A 20,768-nucleotide genomic window follows, 5' to 3' on the forward strand; every position below is an offset into this window, starting at 1 on the left:
GTCCTTGAAGGTGGCAGTATAGGTGAAGAAGGCATATGGTATGCTTGCCTTTATAGGAAGGGGTATAGAGTATAAAAGCTAGTGTCTAATGTTGCAGTTGTATAGAACGTTGGTTAGACCACATTTGGTGTACTGCGTCCAGCTCTGGTTGCCACACTACCGGAAGGACGTGGAGACCTTGGAGAGAGTGTAGAGGAGGTTTACTAGGATGCACCTGGTGTTGTGAGACTTCTTACTGTGTTTACCCCAGTCCAACACCAGCATCTCTACATCATATGACGAGAGACCAAGTGAGGATTATAGTCACTGGAGTTTAGAAGAGTGAGATGGGAAAGAAACTTAAAATTCTAACAGGGTTAGACAAGGTAGGTTCAGAAAGAATGTTCCTCATGGTGGGTGAGTCCAGAACTAGAGGTCCTAGTTTGAGGATAAGGGGTAAACCTTTTAGAACCCAGAATGGTGAATGTGCGGAATTCACTGCCACAGAAAGTAGTTGAGGCCAAAACGTTGTGATTTCAAGAAATTAGATATAGTTTTGGATATACCCTTGCTGTTTGTGATTTTTATAAATGACCTGGATGAGGAAATGGAGGGATGGGTTGGTAAGTTTGCCAATGACACAAAGGTTGGAGGTGTTGTGAATAGTTTGGAGGGATGTCAGAAGTTACAGCTTGACATAGATTGGATGCAAGACTGGAAAAGTGGCAGATGAATGTCTAATGGGATGAAGGAATATAATACTAAGGGTAAGCCTCTTAACAGTGGGGAAGATCAGAAGGATCTTGGGGTCCAGGTTCCTAGAACTCTCAAATCAGCTTTGCAGGTGGAGGATGTGGTTAAGGCGGCATATAGTGTTCTGGACTTCTTCAATCAAGGAATTGAGTTTGAGTCAGGAGATAATGCTGCAGCTTTATAAGACTGGGGTCAGACCCCACTTGGAGTACTGTGCTCAGTTCTGGTTACCTCATTACAGGAAGGATGTGGAAGTCATTGAAAGGGCACAGAGGAGATTTACAAGAATGTTACCTGGACTGGGTGGTATACCTTATAAGAGACGAAGGATGAAAGGGGAACTGATAGAGGTGTATAAGATGTTGAGAGGTATAGATCAAGTTTTTTTTACCCCCAAGGCTGAAATGGCTGCCACAAGAGGACACAAGTTTAAGGTGCTGGGGAGCAGGTACAGAGATGGCAGGGGTAAGTTTTTCAGAGGGTGGTGGAATCGGCTGGTGTCGGTGGTGGAGGCAAATTCAATAGGGTCATTTAAGAGACTTCTGGATGAGTACACAGAACTTAATAGAATTGAGGGTTATAGGTAAGCCTAGTAGGTAGAGCTATGATCAGTGCAACTTGTGGGCCAAAGGGCATGTTTGTGCTGTAGTTTTTCTGATAAATCACTTTCACTTAAAAGTGCTTGGGGCCTTGAATGGCAAGGGAAGAGGTAAAAGAGGTCATGCAACTCCTGCACTTGCAGTGACATGTCACAGAAAACAGATATGGGAGGAAATGAAAAGTGGACTAGGAATTGCACAGACAAAGTCCATTTTGAATGCTGAAAGGGGATGAGAAATTTGGTGGTTGCCTCATGCTGGAAGTTATCTGGGATAGGTTAGAACAAGGGGAACTCTCATCCTTTTAAAAAAGCAGAAAGGCTGACTGTGTGAAATAGAACTGTTCAGGGCCCTGTCAACCACAGCAGGAATGTGGGGAGAGGGATTTGGAATCCTTGGTTGAAGAAAAAAGACAGACCAACAGAAGCATTAGCATGGAAGGTTGCAATGGATGAAATCCTTGCAGGAAGCAGGATGTAAGAAGAATTGTCAAAGTAACTGGGAGTCAATGGGCTTCTAGTGAATATCGATTGACAGGCTCTCTCCAGAAATGGAGAGTGATCAAAGAAAGGAAGTTAGAAATGGATAGCACAAAGAGAAGTGGTTATGAACTGGAGGCAAAGTCTATTAACTTTGACACTACCATCTGACCCTGAACTGGTCATGTACTGGAAAAAGAGGAGGTGAACCAAAACAAGAAATGTGCCAAATATTCCACACAAAAAAAACAGGTATAGCTATGATTCATGAACTTGCCCAAAGCTATGCCCGCTCTTTGGAGGAACTGAGTTCATTTGAAGGAGGTTTTCAGCACAAGATAGGGACCAGTTGGGCCTCAGAACTAAAGGCAGCAAGAGTTCCCAAGAGTCTCCAGGTGGGGTTTGGCAAAAAGATCAAAGTCCCCAAGTCATGAGGTGCAAAGATGATGATTATGGGCAGAAGACAATATCAGGACTGACGATCCTCAAGGCATATCCTCATCCCAGCCAACATGGGGCAGCACAGTAGTTAGCACTGCTGCTGCACAGCCCCAGAAACTCAGGTTCAATTCCTGGCTTGGGTCACTGTCTGTGTGGAGTCTGCACATTCTCCCCATGAGTGTGTGGGTTTTCTCTAGGTGTTCCGATTTCCTCTCACATTCTGAAAAACAGTGCTGGTTAGATGCATTGACCTGAACAGGTCCTGGACTTGGCTACTAGGGGAATTTCACTAACTTCATTGCAGTGTTAATGTAAGCCTTATTTGTGACCCTAATAAATAAACTTTAACTTTTAACTTTGAACTGTTGCATCATCACTGTTTACTGACTATTCCAATGTTGCTCCAACCAATTTATACTAACTTGGAAACAGGGGCACCATATTCATTCACTTAATATTCAATTTTATAAAATGACAATTTACAGGATCAAATTAATGCTACTTCTGAATTGATTCAGAATTGGAGCCATTCTTGACTTGGATGCTTTTAATGAATTCTCCAGTACATTTTTGTACAAATTCACTGCTAGATGATCAGGGCATTTAACAGTCTAAGAACGCGCAGGGCCAAAATACTACTACAGCAAATTTGAGACTATTACACAGCAGTGTCAAAAAGAGTTTGCATTTCACTTGTGGTACTTGTATGCCTTTGGTGGGATCAGTCATATTTCTAATGATAATTTCAAAAAACACACTAGTTTGACAGGTCTATTTTTTTAATATACAACAGTAAGAAAACAGTTTTAATCTTATATATATATTTATATATATATATATTTACACACATACACAAATATCCTGAAGTAATTTGTATGCAAGTGTTTTATTTAATGCTCAATTGAACAAGTGGCAAAATAGGCTCTACACTTGAAAATGAGGTATATGAATATGTTTTGTTAACAAGCAGTTCAGTGTACTGCTGTAAGGCCATTAAATAAAACACTATTACCAGACAGCAACTACACAACTTGAATAAAAAAAACAATGGTTCATGAAACATTTGTACAAAATAAATTAAATCTATCAAAAGATTAACTGCAAGTCAGAAGTATTTTTGTGGCATTTTTCTTAAAAATTAAAAATATCTTTTTAACCAAAAAGGTCAAGCTAGATACATTTTGGATTTTTCTCAACATAGATCAGGCTGCTAACATGAAATGGATCAAACAGCCAATAACCATTATACGTAACGTTTACACACAAACTGATTGTACATCAGTGTAACATGCTTCAAAGTAGTGCTTATGGTACAGCTGTACTGAAGTTGACTCAGTTTCTCTTTGAAAAATTAAATGTATAATTGGCCAACAGTTACAACATTACAGCTGCAGCCAAGAGTCAGATCTTTGCATAATTCTCACTGCCAGATCTGAATTTAAGAATAGGCAAGAAAACTACTGACCTTTTAAAAATAAAAGCAAAAATGTGGTTCAGATACAAAAAAAAGCTTGCTCAAAACAATTGTCTTAAATCATTTAAAGGAGCAAATTGCAAGAAGAAACTGTAGTTATTACAACATAAATTAAAAGGAACTCCACAGTTTTGCATCTCAAACAACAGAAGTTAATATCATCATATATAGGGTATGCCATGTGTTAGCCAATGAAGTCCTTTCAGCACCAAGGATAAGGAACAAATCCAGAAATACACTGGTGTCTGGAAACATGGACCAGGTACATTTCTAATGTCAGCACCTTCATAAGTATCCAAAGTTCTCCATGAAAAACAGCAGAAGTTGGAATTAATGATACCGCTGCTGATGTTGCTTCTGTTGCTGCTGCTGATAAGTCAGGCTTGGTGCACTACCAGCACTCCAGGAATTTTTCCAGTTATTTTTGTATCGTAAGTTTTGATTGTATCCAGGTGAAAAATAACTACTGTCCTGACTATTCTGATTCAGAGGAGGAATGTATGATTGTCCAATTCCACCTGTGAGGAAGCTTTGATGAGTAATTACATTAAAGTTCCTATAGTCTGACTCCATATGTGAATGAGAGTAGAATGGACTACTGCTGCATGTAAATCCTTCTGCTTCTGAATCTTTATCTCCTTTGACTGAATGCAAAGTGGAAGCAGGAACATTGCTCGAAGTTAGTTCGGAAGTGACATCCATTGAAGGGGTGATCGGAACATCATCCGTTGCCTGATGCAAGGACTCCTCTGGATGGCCCAGTGTCCCTTTTGCTCCCTGGACCTCAGTTTGTGAGCTATTAGTAACATTCAGATCTTCAGATTTCTCACTACAGATTTCTATCTGTGGTGAATTATCTTCAGAGTCCAAAGACATATCCTCCTCTTCATTGTTTCCTTCACTCTTTCCCAAGTTTTCTGCGTCAACATTTTCCACTTCTGTCAATTCCAATGACTTAGAAGAAAATGCACCTAACCAGTAAAAGTTACTGATGAAAACATGTCAAATCATTCGGAACAAAATTTGAACATCTGGAGGGGTTTAAAGCAGTACTACTTTAAAATATAACTGCAACTGACTGGCATATCCTATTAAAATAGGAGTTTCCCAATGCCACTAGAATCTCACCAAGCTAGGTACCAAAATTTCTTGATGTGTAACAACTCATCCTGCCACTATGGATATACTGCTTTCAGTATCAAAAATGGAGTGCAAGTCATTGGGAACTGTTCCACACTTAAGGAAATTTGTCTTTCCTGAATTTACAGGGCTATTAATTATGGGAACAAGAATCTAATTACTCTTATCGATTGTGACTAACAAAAAATGGATCCACATATTATCAGTTGGCTTTTTCCAAACATATCATCTCAGGAATTTTTCTGCAATCATATCAGTCAAGTTAACCATTGCCTGATGAGGCTCAGAACTCCAAGGCAATTTCCTCAATTAGGAAGCAAATACCACTGGTTTAGATTATGTTTTTAAATTAAAAGGGAGGGGGAGGGAGAGAAACTTTCCAACAATTTTTAAGCTTTAGCATCTTCATTCTGCTAGGGATGAAACTTATGACTTTGCGGATAATTTTATCTTTATTTTATGGATTGTATAATGTTTTGATATTAATGGTATCCAGGATATTAAAACTGGGTGGCATGGTGTTAGCACTGCTGTCTCTCAGCACCAGGGACCTGGTGTTATGAGGCAGCCTCAGGTGACTGCCTGTGTGGAGTTTGCATGGGTTTCCTCCGGGTGCTCCGGATTCCTCCCACAGTCCAACGATGTGCAGGTTAGGTGGACTGGCATACTAAGTTGCTTTTTGTCAGGGGATTTGCAGGGTAATGATGTGGGATTACAGGGATAGGGCCTCGGTGGCATTGTTGTTGGTGCAGGCTTAAATGGGCCAAATGGCCTCCTTCTGCACTGTGGGGATTCTATGATCTTTTCTAAACTTTCCCCATACATGCAAGATAATCTTGAATTTTCTCCATTCTAATTAAAGCATATGCTTTTGTGACATTCTGATTAAAAGTGAACACACTAAAGATGACAAGACTTGTGACTAATTAAGCTTTCAAAGTGATCTTCCAGACAGTTCATTGAGAACAACACACCCAGGTATTTTTCAACATAACTGATATAATGAACTTAATTTAGTGTGCATTACTTGTGTCTCACTTGTTACCCAAAATGCACAATACCATTGCTCAATTTTACAACCATTATAAATCTTTTCCCTGCACCATGATTTTCCTTAGTCTTCAGCAAACTTGAGCAATGTAAATTCAGGCAATTTATATAGATTAGAAGAATAAAGGTTCATGCATTAACCTTGTGAGATTTCATTCAATTTCTTGTAGTATTAAAAAAGATGTTCCACTACATTTCACTTGCCTTGCAAGCCATCTTGAGATCCTAATCCTAACAGCTGTTTATCTTCCACGCTTGAACTATGGTAGCCAATAAGGTTTTTGAAATTTTTCACAAGATCATCAATACTGGCCACAACCACTCCACACTCCGAATAGTTGGAAAGAGGCTCCACGTTCTTCTCTGAAAGAAAAAGTGCCAAACATTATTAAGGTGTATTAATAAACAGTCCATATGTCAAAATAAATATAGACGTATATAGCTGGAATTCAATGCTTACCAGTCAGGAACACTACATGTCTGTGCTGTATTGTTTGAGCTTGAAGTTTGACTAAACAGTCTAATTCAATAGTGTTCCGTGATCTGGAGTCACAGTCATGGTAAGATAGAACTTCTACTAAATTACACTTCTGATACTTATTCACAAGTGATAGAATATTGAAGGCTGCTGTATTTGTTCTGTAATAATGTGTAAACAAAAATAGCTCCATTATTCACAATACATAGTAAAAAGCTAATAAATATCACCGTAGTTTGAACATCTTACATCAGTTCACACTACACCAAGTGAACCATGCAGGACATTATATTTATACTGCCAGCAGACTCTTACATGTGCATCACTGAAAATTTTCAGTTTCAGTGTTGTATCTTATACATCCACAAAAGTGAAAATATTTTTTGATCTCTAATCCCATTTGACGCTTGTTAAATTTGACTTTTATACTTATAATTCAGCACCATATCTGATCGTGAAAGACAAAATGTCATGTCAATCATCTTTCCCATACAGGAACAATTATACATTAACTAGGAAAAGAGTTCAATTATTTTTACATAACAGTTTTGTACTCAAATTTGCTTGATTACAACAAGTTAATATATCGTAGTGGATCTTGTAATCATTGTGCAGAAGATACATTTGCTGTCATGTAAGATTATATTTTGAAGCTTTATTTCTGCAACTGGCTGTAAATCTTATTTTTGGATTATCTGCATTTGTGAATTTTGATGCACTTTTTAAAGTATTTTCCTATTTCATACTGTCCTTTAGGTTAGAAGGTGGTAGTAGGCATGATATTTAAGACAGCTGCAGGCTGGTAGGTACCATAGTGGTATTGTCATTGGAGTGGAGACAGGGCAATGCTCTGGCAATCTGGATTCAAGTTCTTTCATAGTAAATGATGAAATTTTAATTTAATAAATATCTAGAATTAAAAGTCTAATAATTACCATGAAAACAGTCAATTGTTATAAAATCCCATCCTGTTCACTAATGCCTTTAGGGAAGGAGATCTGCTGTTCTTACCTGGTCTGGCCTACATATAACTCCAGACCCACAGCAACGTGGTTGACTCTTAATTGTTCCCTCAAAGGCAATTAGGGATGGATAATTAATGCTGGCTCAGGTAGCAGCGCCCACCCAGATTGTGTATGTTTTGTAGCACGGGAAGAGATTCAACAAAGAAACAAAAACACAGGTTGAATTTTACAATGGTGAGATGGGGTAACAGTCAAAGATTAAAGTAGGAATAGTAGGGTGAGGGAAAAGGCAAGAAGAGAAACATGAACAATAACCTGCCCACTTACAATTCAAAAGCCAATTCCTGTGAAAGTGTGTTGCTGTTTGTGGTCTTAGGAAGACCATAAAGGACTTTTAGGTTTAAGGTAGAACAAAACAACTTGTTCAAAGTGGAACTGGGGAGGGAAAAGTTGGCCAAGACAGAGGCACAGATGGGTCCGCACAGGAACATGAAATGTTTACATAACAATTTTCAATGGTGAGCATGACCTATGCAATAAAAGAGTCAAATATAATCAATATTCAACTATGGCATTTGTGATAGGTTACAGTTAATTTGGTGTTGTCCAACAGTATGAAGCAAGATGCAACACACTAACCTTGCCAGCTCCTTTAACTTCTTGTATATTTTGCAGTGAACCTTCCAGATCCACTTGCTTTCAGGAGTGCTCAAATCTTTAAGAAATTCCAAAAATATCTGGAGTTTTTCTAGAGAAAAATGTTTTACATAGTTAAATAACTCTGATAACATTTCCGCAATTAAAACAAGATACTTGAAACTATCAGAGAAACATGTTCAAATGTTAACCCAGAGAGGGTTTGCATTCTCAAGCTACGTCATCTACATCTTTAAAGGCTGGCAGATGGAGAGCGAGGGGGGAATGAACCACAGCATTCATTTTTAAACTTCCCTTTGTCATTTTCACTGTTTTGCTCTTTCTGAAGCATTTAGAAGACAGCATAATTCTTTATTTTCTAATTTAAAAATTAGGAGATTAATTAACCACTATCAAATAATAGCAAGCCTATTCAACATAATAAAACTTGGCAATTAGAACTGGCAGTAAACACTGAACTGTAGCAAACCAACTTACCAACAGTAATACACTCTGGATTCAGGACGGTTTCATCTGACACCATAAATCCACCAGAAACAAAAAGCTCATTGTACGTGTGATTTTGTACATCATCCAAGCTATCCACACCAGCAAAACTGACACGAGACAACTTCTTTAAAGATATCAAGGATGGGACCTGCAATTAAATTAAACCCTTCAAATAAATATAACTTGCAGAAACAAGTATGACTACTTCAATTTTCACACAAACTTAAAATCAAATTTTAAGAAAGTTATAATGTAAATGCAGTCTAAATCTGGTATCAGGGACTGAACAGACATTGGGACAAAGTTAATGCAAGTCACTGCAAGGGAGAGTTTTAACCTGCTAGAGTTAAGCTGAGCTTTATCTTTAATACTGTGCAAACAAATTTCTTTATATCAGTGTTAACTCCACTCCATCAAAAAAATGCACTTTCCTCAATCGACAAGAGTTTTTTGTCAATAGAGCCAGTCCGTTCATTAAGTCCTGGTAGTCTCATTCAAATGTTGTACTTATTAAACAAACAGATGTTTCAGTTGCATTATAATGGACATCCCAAGCATGGCATTTACATACATGACAAAGGAGACTTCCGGCAATAAATTCAATATCTCAAACTACAGTAAAATTAAAAAATTACTTTTGTAGAAACATGAAACTTTAAAATAGGAATGTTCCCAGCATTTTTGTGTACTAAAAACCTCTCTAGATAACTGATCACAATTTACATTTGGTTTCAGTTCTTCAGTGAAGTAGAAGATATGTCAATTGAGTGCACAAGATTTTTGAAGAGAGATGCCTTCACCTTGTGAATGTGAGATGCAATGTCTTCATTTTGAATTATAATCAGTAACTTATCCATCGAACCATCTTTTTTTTTCAAAAATTCCTCGGGATGACACTCCTTATTACCCAATCCAGTCAAATATTCCTGCATGATTCAGAATTTAAAAGTTATTCACAAATTGTGTAGCAATTCAAGAAATAATTCTTAAATAGAAATACCTACTTAAACCTGTTTTTAACTTTTTCTCCATTCTTCGTCACAAAGCCAATGCAGAATGGACCAGGTGGACCTGAATCCATCTCCGTGCTTACTCCAAAACCAAATTCTAATTGAATCCAATTCATGGTCCCTACAAGAGGGACAAACAAGATCCAAGCTGACAAGATAAGGCACTGCACCCCATCTTGGGCTTTATCCAATACTTGATCTTAGCCAAAAGGTGAGAAGCATTGCAAACGAATCTTGTGTGAGCATATTCTTCTCTGTTATATTTTTTCACTTCCTTTGACTATGCTCAATATAGTCTTTTACCAGGGTGTTCTGTATTGGTCAGAGTGACTGAGAAGCTTAGGGGAAGTAATTCCCACTAGTTAACAGGACAGGGTGTCAATGCATCACAACGTCACATCAACAGATTGCGATTGTGTGCATAAATTGCGGAAATGTTTTGTTTCAGTGCAACTAAGCTATTTGCAAAACACAAAAATACACATGATTTTGAACAAACAAAATCTGAGATATTTTAAAGAGGTATTACTACAATGAGAGAGCAGCTATTAACTTAAGGGCAGCATGATGGCACAGTGGTTAACATTGCTGCCTCATAGCACCAAGGACCCAGGTTCAATTCCAACCTTGGATCACCGTCTGTCCGGATTCTGCACGTTCTCCCCAGCTGCTCCAGTTTCCATCCACAGTCCAAGACATGCTGGTTAGATGCACTGGCCATTCTCCCTCAGTGTACCCAAACAGGTACCGGAGTGTGGTAACTAGGAGATGTTAAATGGCTAATGTTACACCGCTGTTTAAAAAGGGTAGCAGGCAAAAGGCAGGGAATTATAGGCCGGTTAGTTTAACGTCTGTTGTAGGAAAAATGCTTGAATCTGTCATCAAAGAAGAAATAGCAAGGCATCTTGAGAAGAATTGTTTGATAGAGCAGACGCAGCACGGATTCGTTAAGGGGAAGTCGTGTCTGACAAATTTATTGGAATTCTATGAGGATGTGTCTAGTGTGGTGGATAGAGGGGAACCGGTGGATGTAGTGTTTCTCGATTTTCAGAAGGCGTTTGATATGGTGCCGCACAAAAGGTTGTTACAGAAGGTTGGGGGCATGGAGTTGGGGGTAAGGTGTTAGTGTGGATAGAGGACTGGCTGTCAAATAGGAGGCAGAGAGTAGGTGTCAATGGGTGCTATTCGGATTGGCGGTTGGTGACTAGTGGAGTGCCCCAGGGATCGGTGCTGGGGCATCAGCTATTTACCATTTATATAGATGATCTGGAGAAGGGAGCTGAGTGTAAGGTGTCGAAATTTGCTGATGACACGAAGATAAGTGGAAAAGCAAATTGTGCGGAGGGTGTAGAAAGTCTGCAGAGGGACCTAGATAGGCTGAGCGAGTGGGCGAGGACCTGGCAGATGGAATACAATGTTGGCAAGTGTGAGGTTATCCACTTTGGCAGGAATAATAGTAGGAAGGACTACTACTTAAAGGGCGAAAAGCTGCAGCATGCTACGGTGCAGAGAGACCTGGGGGTCCTTGTGCATGAGTCGCAAAAACCCAGCCTACAGGTGGAGCAGGTAGTCAGGAAGGCAAATGGGATGCTGGCCTTCATAGCGAGGGGGATTGAATATAAAAGTAGGGAGGTCTTGCTGCAACTGTACAGGGCACTGGTGAGGCCGCAGCTGGAGTACTGTGTGCAGTTTTGGTTGCCGCACTTGCACAAGGATATTGTGGCCTTGGAGGGAGTGCAGAGGAGGTTCACTAGGCTGATACTGGAGTTGAGGGGGTTGAGCTATGAAGAGAGGCTGAATAGACTGGGCTTGTACTCGGAGTTTAGAAGGATGAGGGGGGATCTTATTGAGACATATAAGATGATGAAGGGGATGGATAGGGTAAAGGTGGAGCGGTTGTTCCCGCTCAGAAGGGACAGCAGGACTAGAGGGCACAGCCTCAACATAAGGGGGGGGAGCGGTTTAGAACGGAGTTGAGGAGGAACTTCTTCACTCAAAGGGTGGTGAATCTCTGGAATTCTCTGCCTGTTGAAGTGGTGGAGGCTACCTCGCTAAATATATTTAAGATGCGGGTAGATAGGTTTTTGGTAGGCAAGGGGATTAAGGGTTATGGGGAGAAAGCGGGAAAGTGGAACTGAGCCACTTCAGATCAACCATGACCTTGTTGAATGGCGGGTAAGGCTCGAGGGGCTAGACGGCCTATTCCTGCTCCTATTTCTTATGTTATGTTCATTGTTAATGTAAGCCTATATGTGACAGCAATAAATAAACTTAATAACCAGCCCAGAGGAGGAAGTTCAGCTTCCCACTCACGTTTTCAGCAGAAATGCAAGTGACAGGATTGTCCATCTTGTGAATCTGCCAATGTCAATTCAAAGTTTCAGTGGATGCATTTTGCCCATTTCATGGAACAGCCACCTGAAACAATGGTGTAAATTGTTTTTTTTTGCTCACTAGAAATCAGTGTTAACACTAAGATTTCAGCAGTGCATTTTCACATTATATCCATTTCAACTGTGAACAACCCAAGTACCATTAGAATTGGCTGTCATGACCATACACAAGTGGCAACAGACCCAGGGGTCCAAGTGTTCCATCCCTGCTTTATATATAGTCTTTAGAAGATGAACAACTTGTATTTATAGAGACCATTTATGCAATAAGCGTTCCCACTTAACACTTTTATGTTACTTAGCACCTCAAGCATCTTCCACCATCAGTTTTCTTAACTCCATTTACTTATCTTTGTTCTATGTCTCTAAAAACTCGTACACTCAAAAATTTATCAATCTCAGTTTTACATTTCCAATGAGCTAGAATCCTGACTTTTGGAAAAAATGATTTTCATCAGTATGTGGATGCAGTTTCCCTATATCTTTCATCTCCTCAATTTGAGCACTAATTAAATCACCCATAATAATCTAAATTTGGAGTCCTTGTCAAATTCCACTCAGTTCTCATTTAAAATCCTCATTCTCTACAGTACACTCAAGTCTGGTATAATTTTTCTGGAAACAACTTCATGCTTTGCTCCCCAGCCTCTGCACCAAATGACAGTATCTCAGACTTAGTGATTTCAAAACCCAACTCCACTCATCGTACTCTCTCACCAGGATTCACTGCCCTCTTACCCTTCCTTAATCTTTATGTCCACAGGTATCACTGAAACCTTGCTTTGCCAGCTCACGCTGCTCCCATATCAAAGATAAAGCCATCTTTGATCACTGCTTTGATCACACCCTTAACCCACATCCTCCAAAGCTATCATCTTCTGTGTCCATTCCAAGAAAAAAAACCACACTCTTAAATCAGGTATAACTACACTTAAAATCCCAACTGTTGAGCTTTTGGCCCTCCAGCACTTCTGTTATTACTGATTTGCACAGCCACATATCACCACCACTGAGGCCAGAGTTCCCAATTAAAAAACTCATCACACGATCTCCATTTGAGCTAATATTGTTGAACAGTTCTCTCTCTTCAGTTACTGTCTCTCTAACGCTTAAATCCATATTTATCAGGCCCTACTCTGAAAACCAACCCTTGGCCACAGGGTACAGGAATATGAGGAACGTACATGGACATATGTCATTGAAGATGGCAGGATAGGTTGAGAGCACAATTAATGAGCATCCCATGCTTTTATTTTTGACATGAACTGTCATGGTGGCCTTGCCTTCAACTGTCTAGCCCCAAGCTCTAGAATTCTCTCCGCAAATCTTTCTGCTTCTCTTTCCTCCTTTAAAAGGATTCTTATAACGGTAGGAACATGCTTTTGACATGAAGGCTCAGTAGCTCAGTTTTGCTTCACAATGCTTTTGTGAGGCACATCAAGACATATTAATTTAAAGGATCCATATAACGGCAAATTGTTATTGTACGGAAATATAAATCAAGTATGTACAACAAGTCCTTATAATTTAACCCATTAACTACTAGTAACATTTCAGTGATCCTGCACTATAACCTCTTCTCCTGAGATATAGTATGAAACTAACTGTAGTATTCCAGATGGAGTCATACCAAGGCTTTGTACAACTCAATTTGCCCATAACAGAAATGGAGATAAATTCTTGTAAAAAAAATACAGGGTGACCTAAAACTATTTTAATATTGTCAACATTTGGCTAACCTGTTTACTGATGAGAAAAACAATTTTAGTTCAATTTGACATTGAGCGTTATTGTACCTTAATTTCTGCACAGACAGAAGTCTTCTCCACTTCATAAATGTAAAACTTCACAGTGTTCTTCTGAACATCCTTAATAATTTCAACTAAGCTGCAAAAGACTTCAGGATTTAATTGCTGAATTAAGTTGGTTAAACATGGTTGTGTTCCAGGAAGCCCAACAGTTCCGCCGGCTTCTTGTAATGGATGCACCAACTCTTGCTGGTTCCCAAAGCTCGAGATTTGCTCTGGTGACAAGCTTTTGTCCTCTCCGATTGCAGCTACAGAATCTGAATCATTGATGGAGCTAAATGTTTGTCCAGAGGTCTGTGATTGCATTGTACTCTCAGATAGGGAAGCACCAGTCTTTGGATCCTTTTCAGGTCCCTGAGACTTTTCACAGGGAAATGGTTCTTCACACATACAATTGTTAGAGTGGTTAGTACCCTCTGTTGAATACAACAAGGTATTTAACTGAGATACTGTGGATTGGAATGGCTCCTGTACAACTCTACTGCAAGTTACAATTTCTTCTTGCATCCTCTGAGCTAATTCCGGAGAAGACGATGGATAAAGATGTGTATTTGAACGAGACAGGCCACAGCATGCATCAGCAATTACACAGTTCATCTGCTTGCGTAATTTATTTGTGTAACCTTGGATCGAAACTCGGTGTGATTGGACATTTGAATGCCTGGAAAGTGCCAGAACCTTTCGTGGAGCATTAAATATTGGCCTTTTGTTGTCAGGACTGCATCTGACTTTCTCCTTCTTAAGCAATTGCTTCATTTTGTCTGAGAATTTGCTGTACTCCAATAGAACAGTAGATTCAATTGTTGAAGCTGAATCACCTTTCAAGTCAAACAGATGACCATTGGTCTCATAAGGTGGAAAATACTGCTGGAAATCTTTAAAAGTGTCGCCTTTTCCAGTGCCAGAATCTGAAGGTGACTGATAGTGATTAATGTTCGATTGACGATTTATAACCCGTGGATCATCAGGGCATGAATCCTCTGGTGGTAAATAGAAGAGTTGTTCAATCCGTGATTTCATATCTACAAACGAAGACAACTATTATCGTACATTCAATAAACTAGACACCCCAGGTGTCTTCAGGTTTAATGTTAATCAGTCTGTTATTCAATTAGAATAGCACAGACCATAATTTTGAAATGAATTATATGCTTGAAAAGGAGGCAGCATTTGTGTTTTGAACAGATGTCAATGTTTCTTTAGGAGTTTTAAATTAACTCCTTCAACATTCAAGAATCTTAGCCTCTGCTCAAAACCATTGCTGCAGTGCAACTCCAAGCCCATGGCAATGTGCCATTACTGATAATGCAGCTAGTCAAAGGAGAAGCACATTATCTTCATTACACAACCTCAAAACAATTAGTTCCATCATACAATGCTAGAGCACTAATTTTAATCACCAAGGTTACATTAATCCTTATAATCTAACAATTTCAAGTTGTTACCTATCTTCAGGAAAAGAGAGAAAATTGTTATAAAGTAAGAAGGCTCAAGATATCAAGTTTTTTGGAAACTTGGGAAGAAATAATTTAAAAAAAAGCAAATTCGCCTCTCCCAGATTAAACATTTAATACATTGAAGTACAAAGCCACAAACACAATCACAGTAGAGTTTCTCAAATATCAGACTGTCTTACCAGTTATGGGAATAAGTTTCCAGTTAATTTCACTATCACTGGTACAATCAGAAGTGGCAATCTTCTTGCTGTACAGCTGCTCAAGGGAGGCATTTGTACAAGGACTACAGCTTTCAGCACTAGCTACACTTCCCAAGCTCTGTTCCTTAGCAAGAGACAGATGAGCGTAAGAACAAATTCATCAATCTATCATTTTCACATTAATAAGTCTTTACCATTTTGTGGGAGAGCTTATTCTTTTCTAGATTAGTTGGAGATTCCACTCTAGCAATTTAGCAGCACAACTTTCTTCAGAAGATTTAAAGAATGCAGAATTGGACCATAAATAATTACAAGCATGAAAAGATCTTGACATATATTCTCAACTTATTGATAAGCATCAAACTATTATCCATACACAGCGATTTATACTAATGTGTGCATTAATAGAAAAGGCACATGTAAAGGCAAAGCCAAGATGCCGGACTGGTAAATTACAAAGACAAATTAGACAAGCAAAAATATTTTCATAGATTAAATATGCAGCTCTCAGAAAAACAAAGATGCACATGTACACCATTGAAAGAAAGCAAAACAGGAACAACTCGGTCACTGAAGAGGATAATAGACAGCTTTAATAACAAGGAAAAAAGCTTTTTTAGCCATATTAACAGACTTCTGTTTTGTAAAGACTATATTGGGCCACTGAACTTTCTCCAGATACAGGACTTCCACCCAAAGGAGACTATGTGTGCCCCTTGCTCATGTCTTTAACAGTTTGCCAGAATCAAGGGTCGATCTTTCAGGACTAGGAAGAAAGATACCTCTTCACTGTCAGCTTTACTGGAAAATCCCTTGAAAAAAAATTACACGAGGGACAATTGTGTGTTTTACTCAACAATTATGCTTAACACCTCAACTGACTTCAACATTATTTATTTCTGGAATGCCAAATGTACCCATGATAGATAATGTTTAAAAAAACTTGTGTTTAAAATGTTTCTCTATTTGGGTTTCCATCTTAACCCAATTGTAGCCATTTATTTCACAATCTAAAACTTTAATTTTAAAGCAAAAGGGATTCAATGGCATTAAATTCCTGGTTTCCTGTATGAATATTTCAATGTGATTGCTCTCCAACTGCTTGCTGGCATCACTGTCTGCATATTCCCTTGGCCTGATACCAGATTTAATCTATCAGAACTCCCAGCACAGAGATCACTAAATCATTGTGAGCCGCTCCCTTCAAGTCAGCGATAAATACACTTGCTTTGCAGCTGACTGTAAAATCCAGGTTATTAAACTACTTCCCTACTTTATAAATTTCTAAGCAGTATGCAACTAGTGAAACAGAATAGCAAGCCTTACCTCTGGGTATTCTTCCCTCATACTGTACGGTAATGAATGTTCCCCTGAAGGTTGATCAATTCCTTTTATTCTGAAATGAATGTCATCAACATATGCTAACCCAGAACCACTTCCACATAATCTTGGACTTTCTTGCTCAAGGCCAAGTACAAAGCCTTCCTGGGAATGCTCTTGTTTTGTTGCTTCACCGTGTGAGGTGTGGCCATCAACGCTTTTCTGATTTAGTTGTGTTTTCCCATTAATCAAAGCATCACTTTGGTCCCAGCAGTAACCCACATTGTTGCTTTGTAGATTATCACCACTGGGGCAAACCGGCATCCTTATTTCCTGGTTTAATGGAACCTCTGGGTCTGTGCTCTGACAAGTGGAAGACTTAAATACTTCAAGAAACAAACCAACAAGTTTTTCAGGATCTGGAGTAAGTTCATGTTGCCTGATGTCAGTTTCATCAAAGCCAAGCCCATTTATTACTTGAGAAGCTGGATCAGGTAATCTTGATTCATCCACTGACCCTGTAAAGAAATTACATTTTTTAAAGAACAGAGCCTGGTAATAATTGTACATAAATAACTTCAGTATATGCAAAAGGTATCAACTGGAAATTTGTTTATGCTCCTATATATAGATGACAAACTGTGTTGGGTTTGTAAGTGCATGTTTATAATGTTTCTCTCTGTAAAAGTTTATGAACTGTCAGGGTTAGGGTCCAGTTCAATACAATTTGGCTTTCTTGAATAGAACACTTAGTAAATCTTAGATTGCTCTTCTTCGCTCAGTCCATAAATTCTATTGCACTTGGGTGAATGAATAACTATATGAATAATCATGTCTAAACAATGGGAAGAAAATGCATAGTGGGAAAAAAAAAGTCTGTACCACTTTCTAAAACAAAATGCTAGCACTGTCGTAGGCCTCCACAGCCTTTTGTAACAATGAACTCCACAGACTCACCACCCTCTGGCTGAAGAAATTCCTCCCCATCTCAGTTCTAAAGGGTCATCCCTTTATCTGATGCTGTGCCCTCAGATCTCAATCTCTCCTACTAATGGGAACATCATCTCCACATTCATTCTATCCAGGTCTTCCAGTATTCTAAGTTTCAATGAGAACCCCACCTCATCCTTCTAAACTCCATTGAGTACAGAGTCAGTGTCCTCAAATGCTTCTCATATGTCAAGCCTTTCATTCCTGGGATCATTCTCATGAACCTCTTCTGAACTCTCGCCAAGGCCAGCACATCCTTCCTTAGATACAGGGCCCAAAATTGCTCACAATATTCCAAAAGTGGTCTGACCAGAGCCTTATAAAACAGTACATCCCTGTTGTATTTTCGTTTTCTCGAAATGAATGCTAACAGTGCATCTGCCTTCCTAACTGCCAGCTCAGCCTGCAAGTTAACCTTAAGAGAATCCTGAATTAGGATTCCCAAGTCCCTTTGCACTTCTAATTTTTGAATGCTGTCCCCATCATAATAACAAATCACAGATGTCAAGTTGGGTGCTTTTTGTCCTCAGGTTAAGTAACCAGCTTTGAAACTAGCCAAATTCAAATTCTTAAATTGGGGGAAAATAAATTCACCTCACTCATCTGAATTACAGTCAAATTAATTCCCTGTCAAAATGCTAGGAGTTATTTAACTCTTATTACCCATTTTATTGTAAGTTAAATATTAAATGCTATTTAAATTAAATGCAATGCTTGTTCCATTACCTTGAGTTGTCTTCAGATGTTTGTGGCTCCTCTCGGAAACAGATTCTAACTTCCTCTTCAATCCAAGGTTATTTTTGTCAGAAAAACAATGTGCAAGTCCTTCAATATTCATTACACCAGCTTCCCCTGGGCCATGCCTTTTCCTGCTGTATATCAAGTCAATAAGCTCCTGGATTTTATGAGGATCATAATCAGCCATGTTCTCAGAAGGCATCACAAAATTACCATCAGCTACGATGCTGCTCATTTGAGGATCCATTGGTTCCGGAGCAGTGATCTCTGGCACTGAATTCTCAAATTTTTGTTCCTCTCCAGCACATGCAACAGTAGAGTTCAGTAACTCAGCATCAGAGTTTGGATATTGGTCTAACATTTCGCTAGCTTTGGAAACCTCAAATTGATACCGGACAGGGTGAAAAAAGTAAGAGCGCAAAATTCTTGTTAAATTTGATCTCTTTTGCCTGGTTGAAGAGAATCTTTTCTCCTCATAAGTGGGAATGATGAATTGATTAAGCTTTCCATTTTCACCACATGCCTCTTTCCCTTGGGAATTCTTCAGATAACCAATTACATTATTTTCAAATGCAGCATCCATGGTTGAGTTCTTTAAGCTACTAGGCAGTTCTTTTCGAATTTTATCCAGAGCAAAGTGCAGCGCAGGTATAAGCTTGGTTAACTGCGGCATGACCGCTGGGTCACTGTATACAGTTGACTCAGATTCAGTATTTTTCTTGATTTCATCTACAAAAGGAACACAAACAACCACCAACTTATTAGGCCCATTTTCATAGCAGACTACAAAGTTAAAATGTAGTCCCGAGGTAGAAAGGAAAAGAAAGTTTGTGGACAATTTTTCCAAGTTTGCATTATTTTTGAAAACAATTTTTGTAGCAAAGTTGACAAATTTTATCACACTTGTTAAAAGATATCACTTCACACTGCCTGCTTAAAAACTTAAGCAAATAAATACTTACACTGAAGTTTTAAGATGCTTGTGTGTCAATTGTGTGCAATGTGTGAATTATCCAAATAAGGGCAAAGATGACCTAAAGTCCAATTAAAGGGAAACATTTCCATCTATTAACAGGAACTGAAAGAGGCCAGGCAACTACTGCTGCTGCGTTCAACACATCTACACACTGCCACAGAATTTCTACTTTCACTGACAAGGTGATGGTAGAGTAAAATATAATGATGGCTAAAGTAGGTATGGAGTAGGACATTACATAAATATAAATTTCATACTACAACTCAGACTTAATTTTTCATATCCCTAGTATATATTACTTCTGGCCTGAATTGGTTCCATACTGATTTAACTTACCACCAATCAATCGAGACTCTGGAAACAAAAATAATGCTTGAAGAAACTTGGACTTCGAATTTTGAGAGCCTGATTTTTAGGGAAAAAAGAATCACAATGAGAATTCTGAATCAACTCTGTAGCTGTACCAAAAGTTTAAGACCTTCACATTCAATTACAATATTTAATATAAATCTGAGCAATCACACTTACCATTATCCACCATCTCCAATGGAGAAAATAAAAGCAGAAATCCTCGATCTTCCAATGGTTTTATAAGAACCTATGCATAAAGATATTAAATCTTTAAAGTGCTACAAATATGAACAATAGGGGATTGGTCCAAGGTAAATAGCAACAGGGAGGCAAGCATGAAAAAGTAATAATGCTGAGGTGCTAGGCAAACAAGTAAATGAGCAAGAGTGACAACGAATATGCACGACACGTTTAAGCTTTAATCTTCCAGTTTGTTAGCTGAAGAGCGGGCATGCAGGAGCTGAAAGAATTAAGCAAAATGAGCTGAGCTTCAATTATTGTTGGTACTCTCCAAGTGAGATGCAAACATTTACAAATGATAGTTGCATTTTATTTAAATGGAAATGTTCAGTGAATGACAATGTGCAACTCACTAGTTTTTCCTCTTCCAGTTTATGAAGTAGAGACTCCAAATTGCTCCCTGTTTTTCCTTGTTCCACAAACTCGTACAAGCTATAATACATTCCATTCTTCAGTGCTGGGGAGAACAGATAAAACTGGTTCTAAATATAAATTTGGCAGAACTTATTAGTCTCATATTTTAACAAAAGACATGATTACAGTCAGTTCTCTTCAAGGACAGCAGGCTGTTTAAAATGCCTGTGTTGTGGGCTGCTTTGAGTGGGGGAAGAAACAAAAAAGCAATAGCAATGCTAGAAGGGAAAAAGCAAGAAACAGACAATGGTTAGCTATCTCCTTACTTTCCATCTCCAATTACACAGCAACAGACAACACATTTGGAGGAGCCAATGAATTTCCTGAATCACAGCTGAGTTGCCACATCAAGATGTGGATATGCCGG

At 38.8% G+C, this 20,768-nt stretch overlaps 1 protein-coding gene across 3 annotated transcripts in view; it reads right to left on the minus strand.

Annotated features, from left to right (window-relative positions):
* Positions 1-3,118: 3,118 nt before the first annotated feature.
* LOC145337914 (protein TASOR-like) overlaps positions 3,119-20,768 on the minus strand; it is a 59,407-nt gene continuing 41,757 nt past the window's right edge. Inside the window, exons 11-23 of one of the 3 annotated variants that reach the window (XM_080182706.1) lie at positions 20,341-20,444; positions 19,925-19,994; positions 19,733-19,801; positions 18,409-19,149; positions 16,699-17,210; positions 15,352-15,490; positions 13,704-14,737; positions 9,305-9,430; positions 8,493-8,652; positions 7,998-8,106; positions 6,376-6,554; positions 6,120-6,278; positions 3,119-4,696 (exon numbers count right to left, since the gene is read on the minus strand). In XM_080182706.1, the coding sequence (XP_080038832.1) occupies positions 4,056-4,696; positions 6,120-6,278; positions 6,376-6,554; positions 7,998-8,106; positions 8,493-8,652; positions 9,305-9,430; positions 13,704-14,737; positions 15,352-15,490; positions 16,699-17,210; positions 18,409-19,149; positions 19,733-19,801; positions 19,925-19,994; positions 20,341-20,444 (4,043 nt within the window). In that variant the 3' untranslated portion in view covers positions 3,119-4,055. Of the gene's footprint in view, positions 4,697-6,119; positions 6,279-6,375; positions 6,555-7,997; positions 8,107-8,492; positions 8,653-9,304; positions 9,431-13,703; positions 14,738-15,351; positions 15,497-16,698; positions 17,211-18,408; positions 19,150-19,732; positions 19,802-19,924; positions 19,995-20,340; positions 20,445-20,768 lie in introns of all 3 variants that reach the window. The other 2 variants (XM_080182713.1, XM_080182698.1) reach the window with 2 other exon arrangements.

The sequence above is a fragment of the Carcharhinus amblyrhynchos genome, chromosome 3 (genome assembly GCF_965287045.1).
Source record: "Carcharhinus amblyrhynchos chromosome 3, sCarAmb.v2.hapA, whole genome shotgun sequence".
Taxonomy (NCBI): Eukaryota; Metazoa; Chordata; class Chondrichthyes; order Carcharhiniformes; family Carcharhinidae; genus Carcharhinus; species Carcharhinus amblyrhynchos.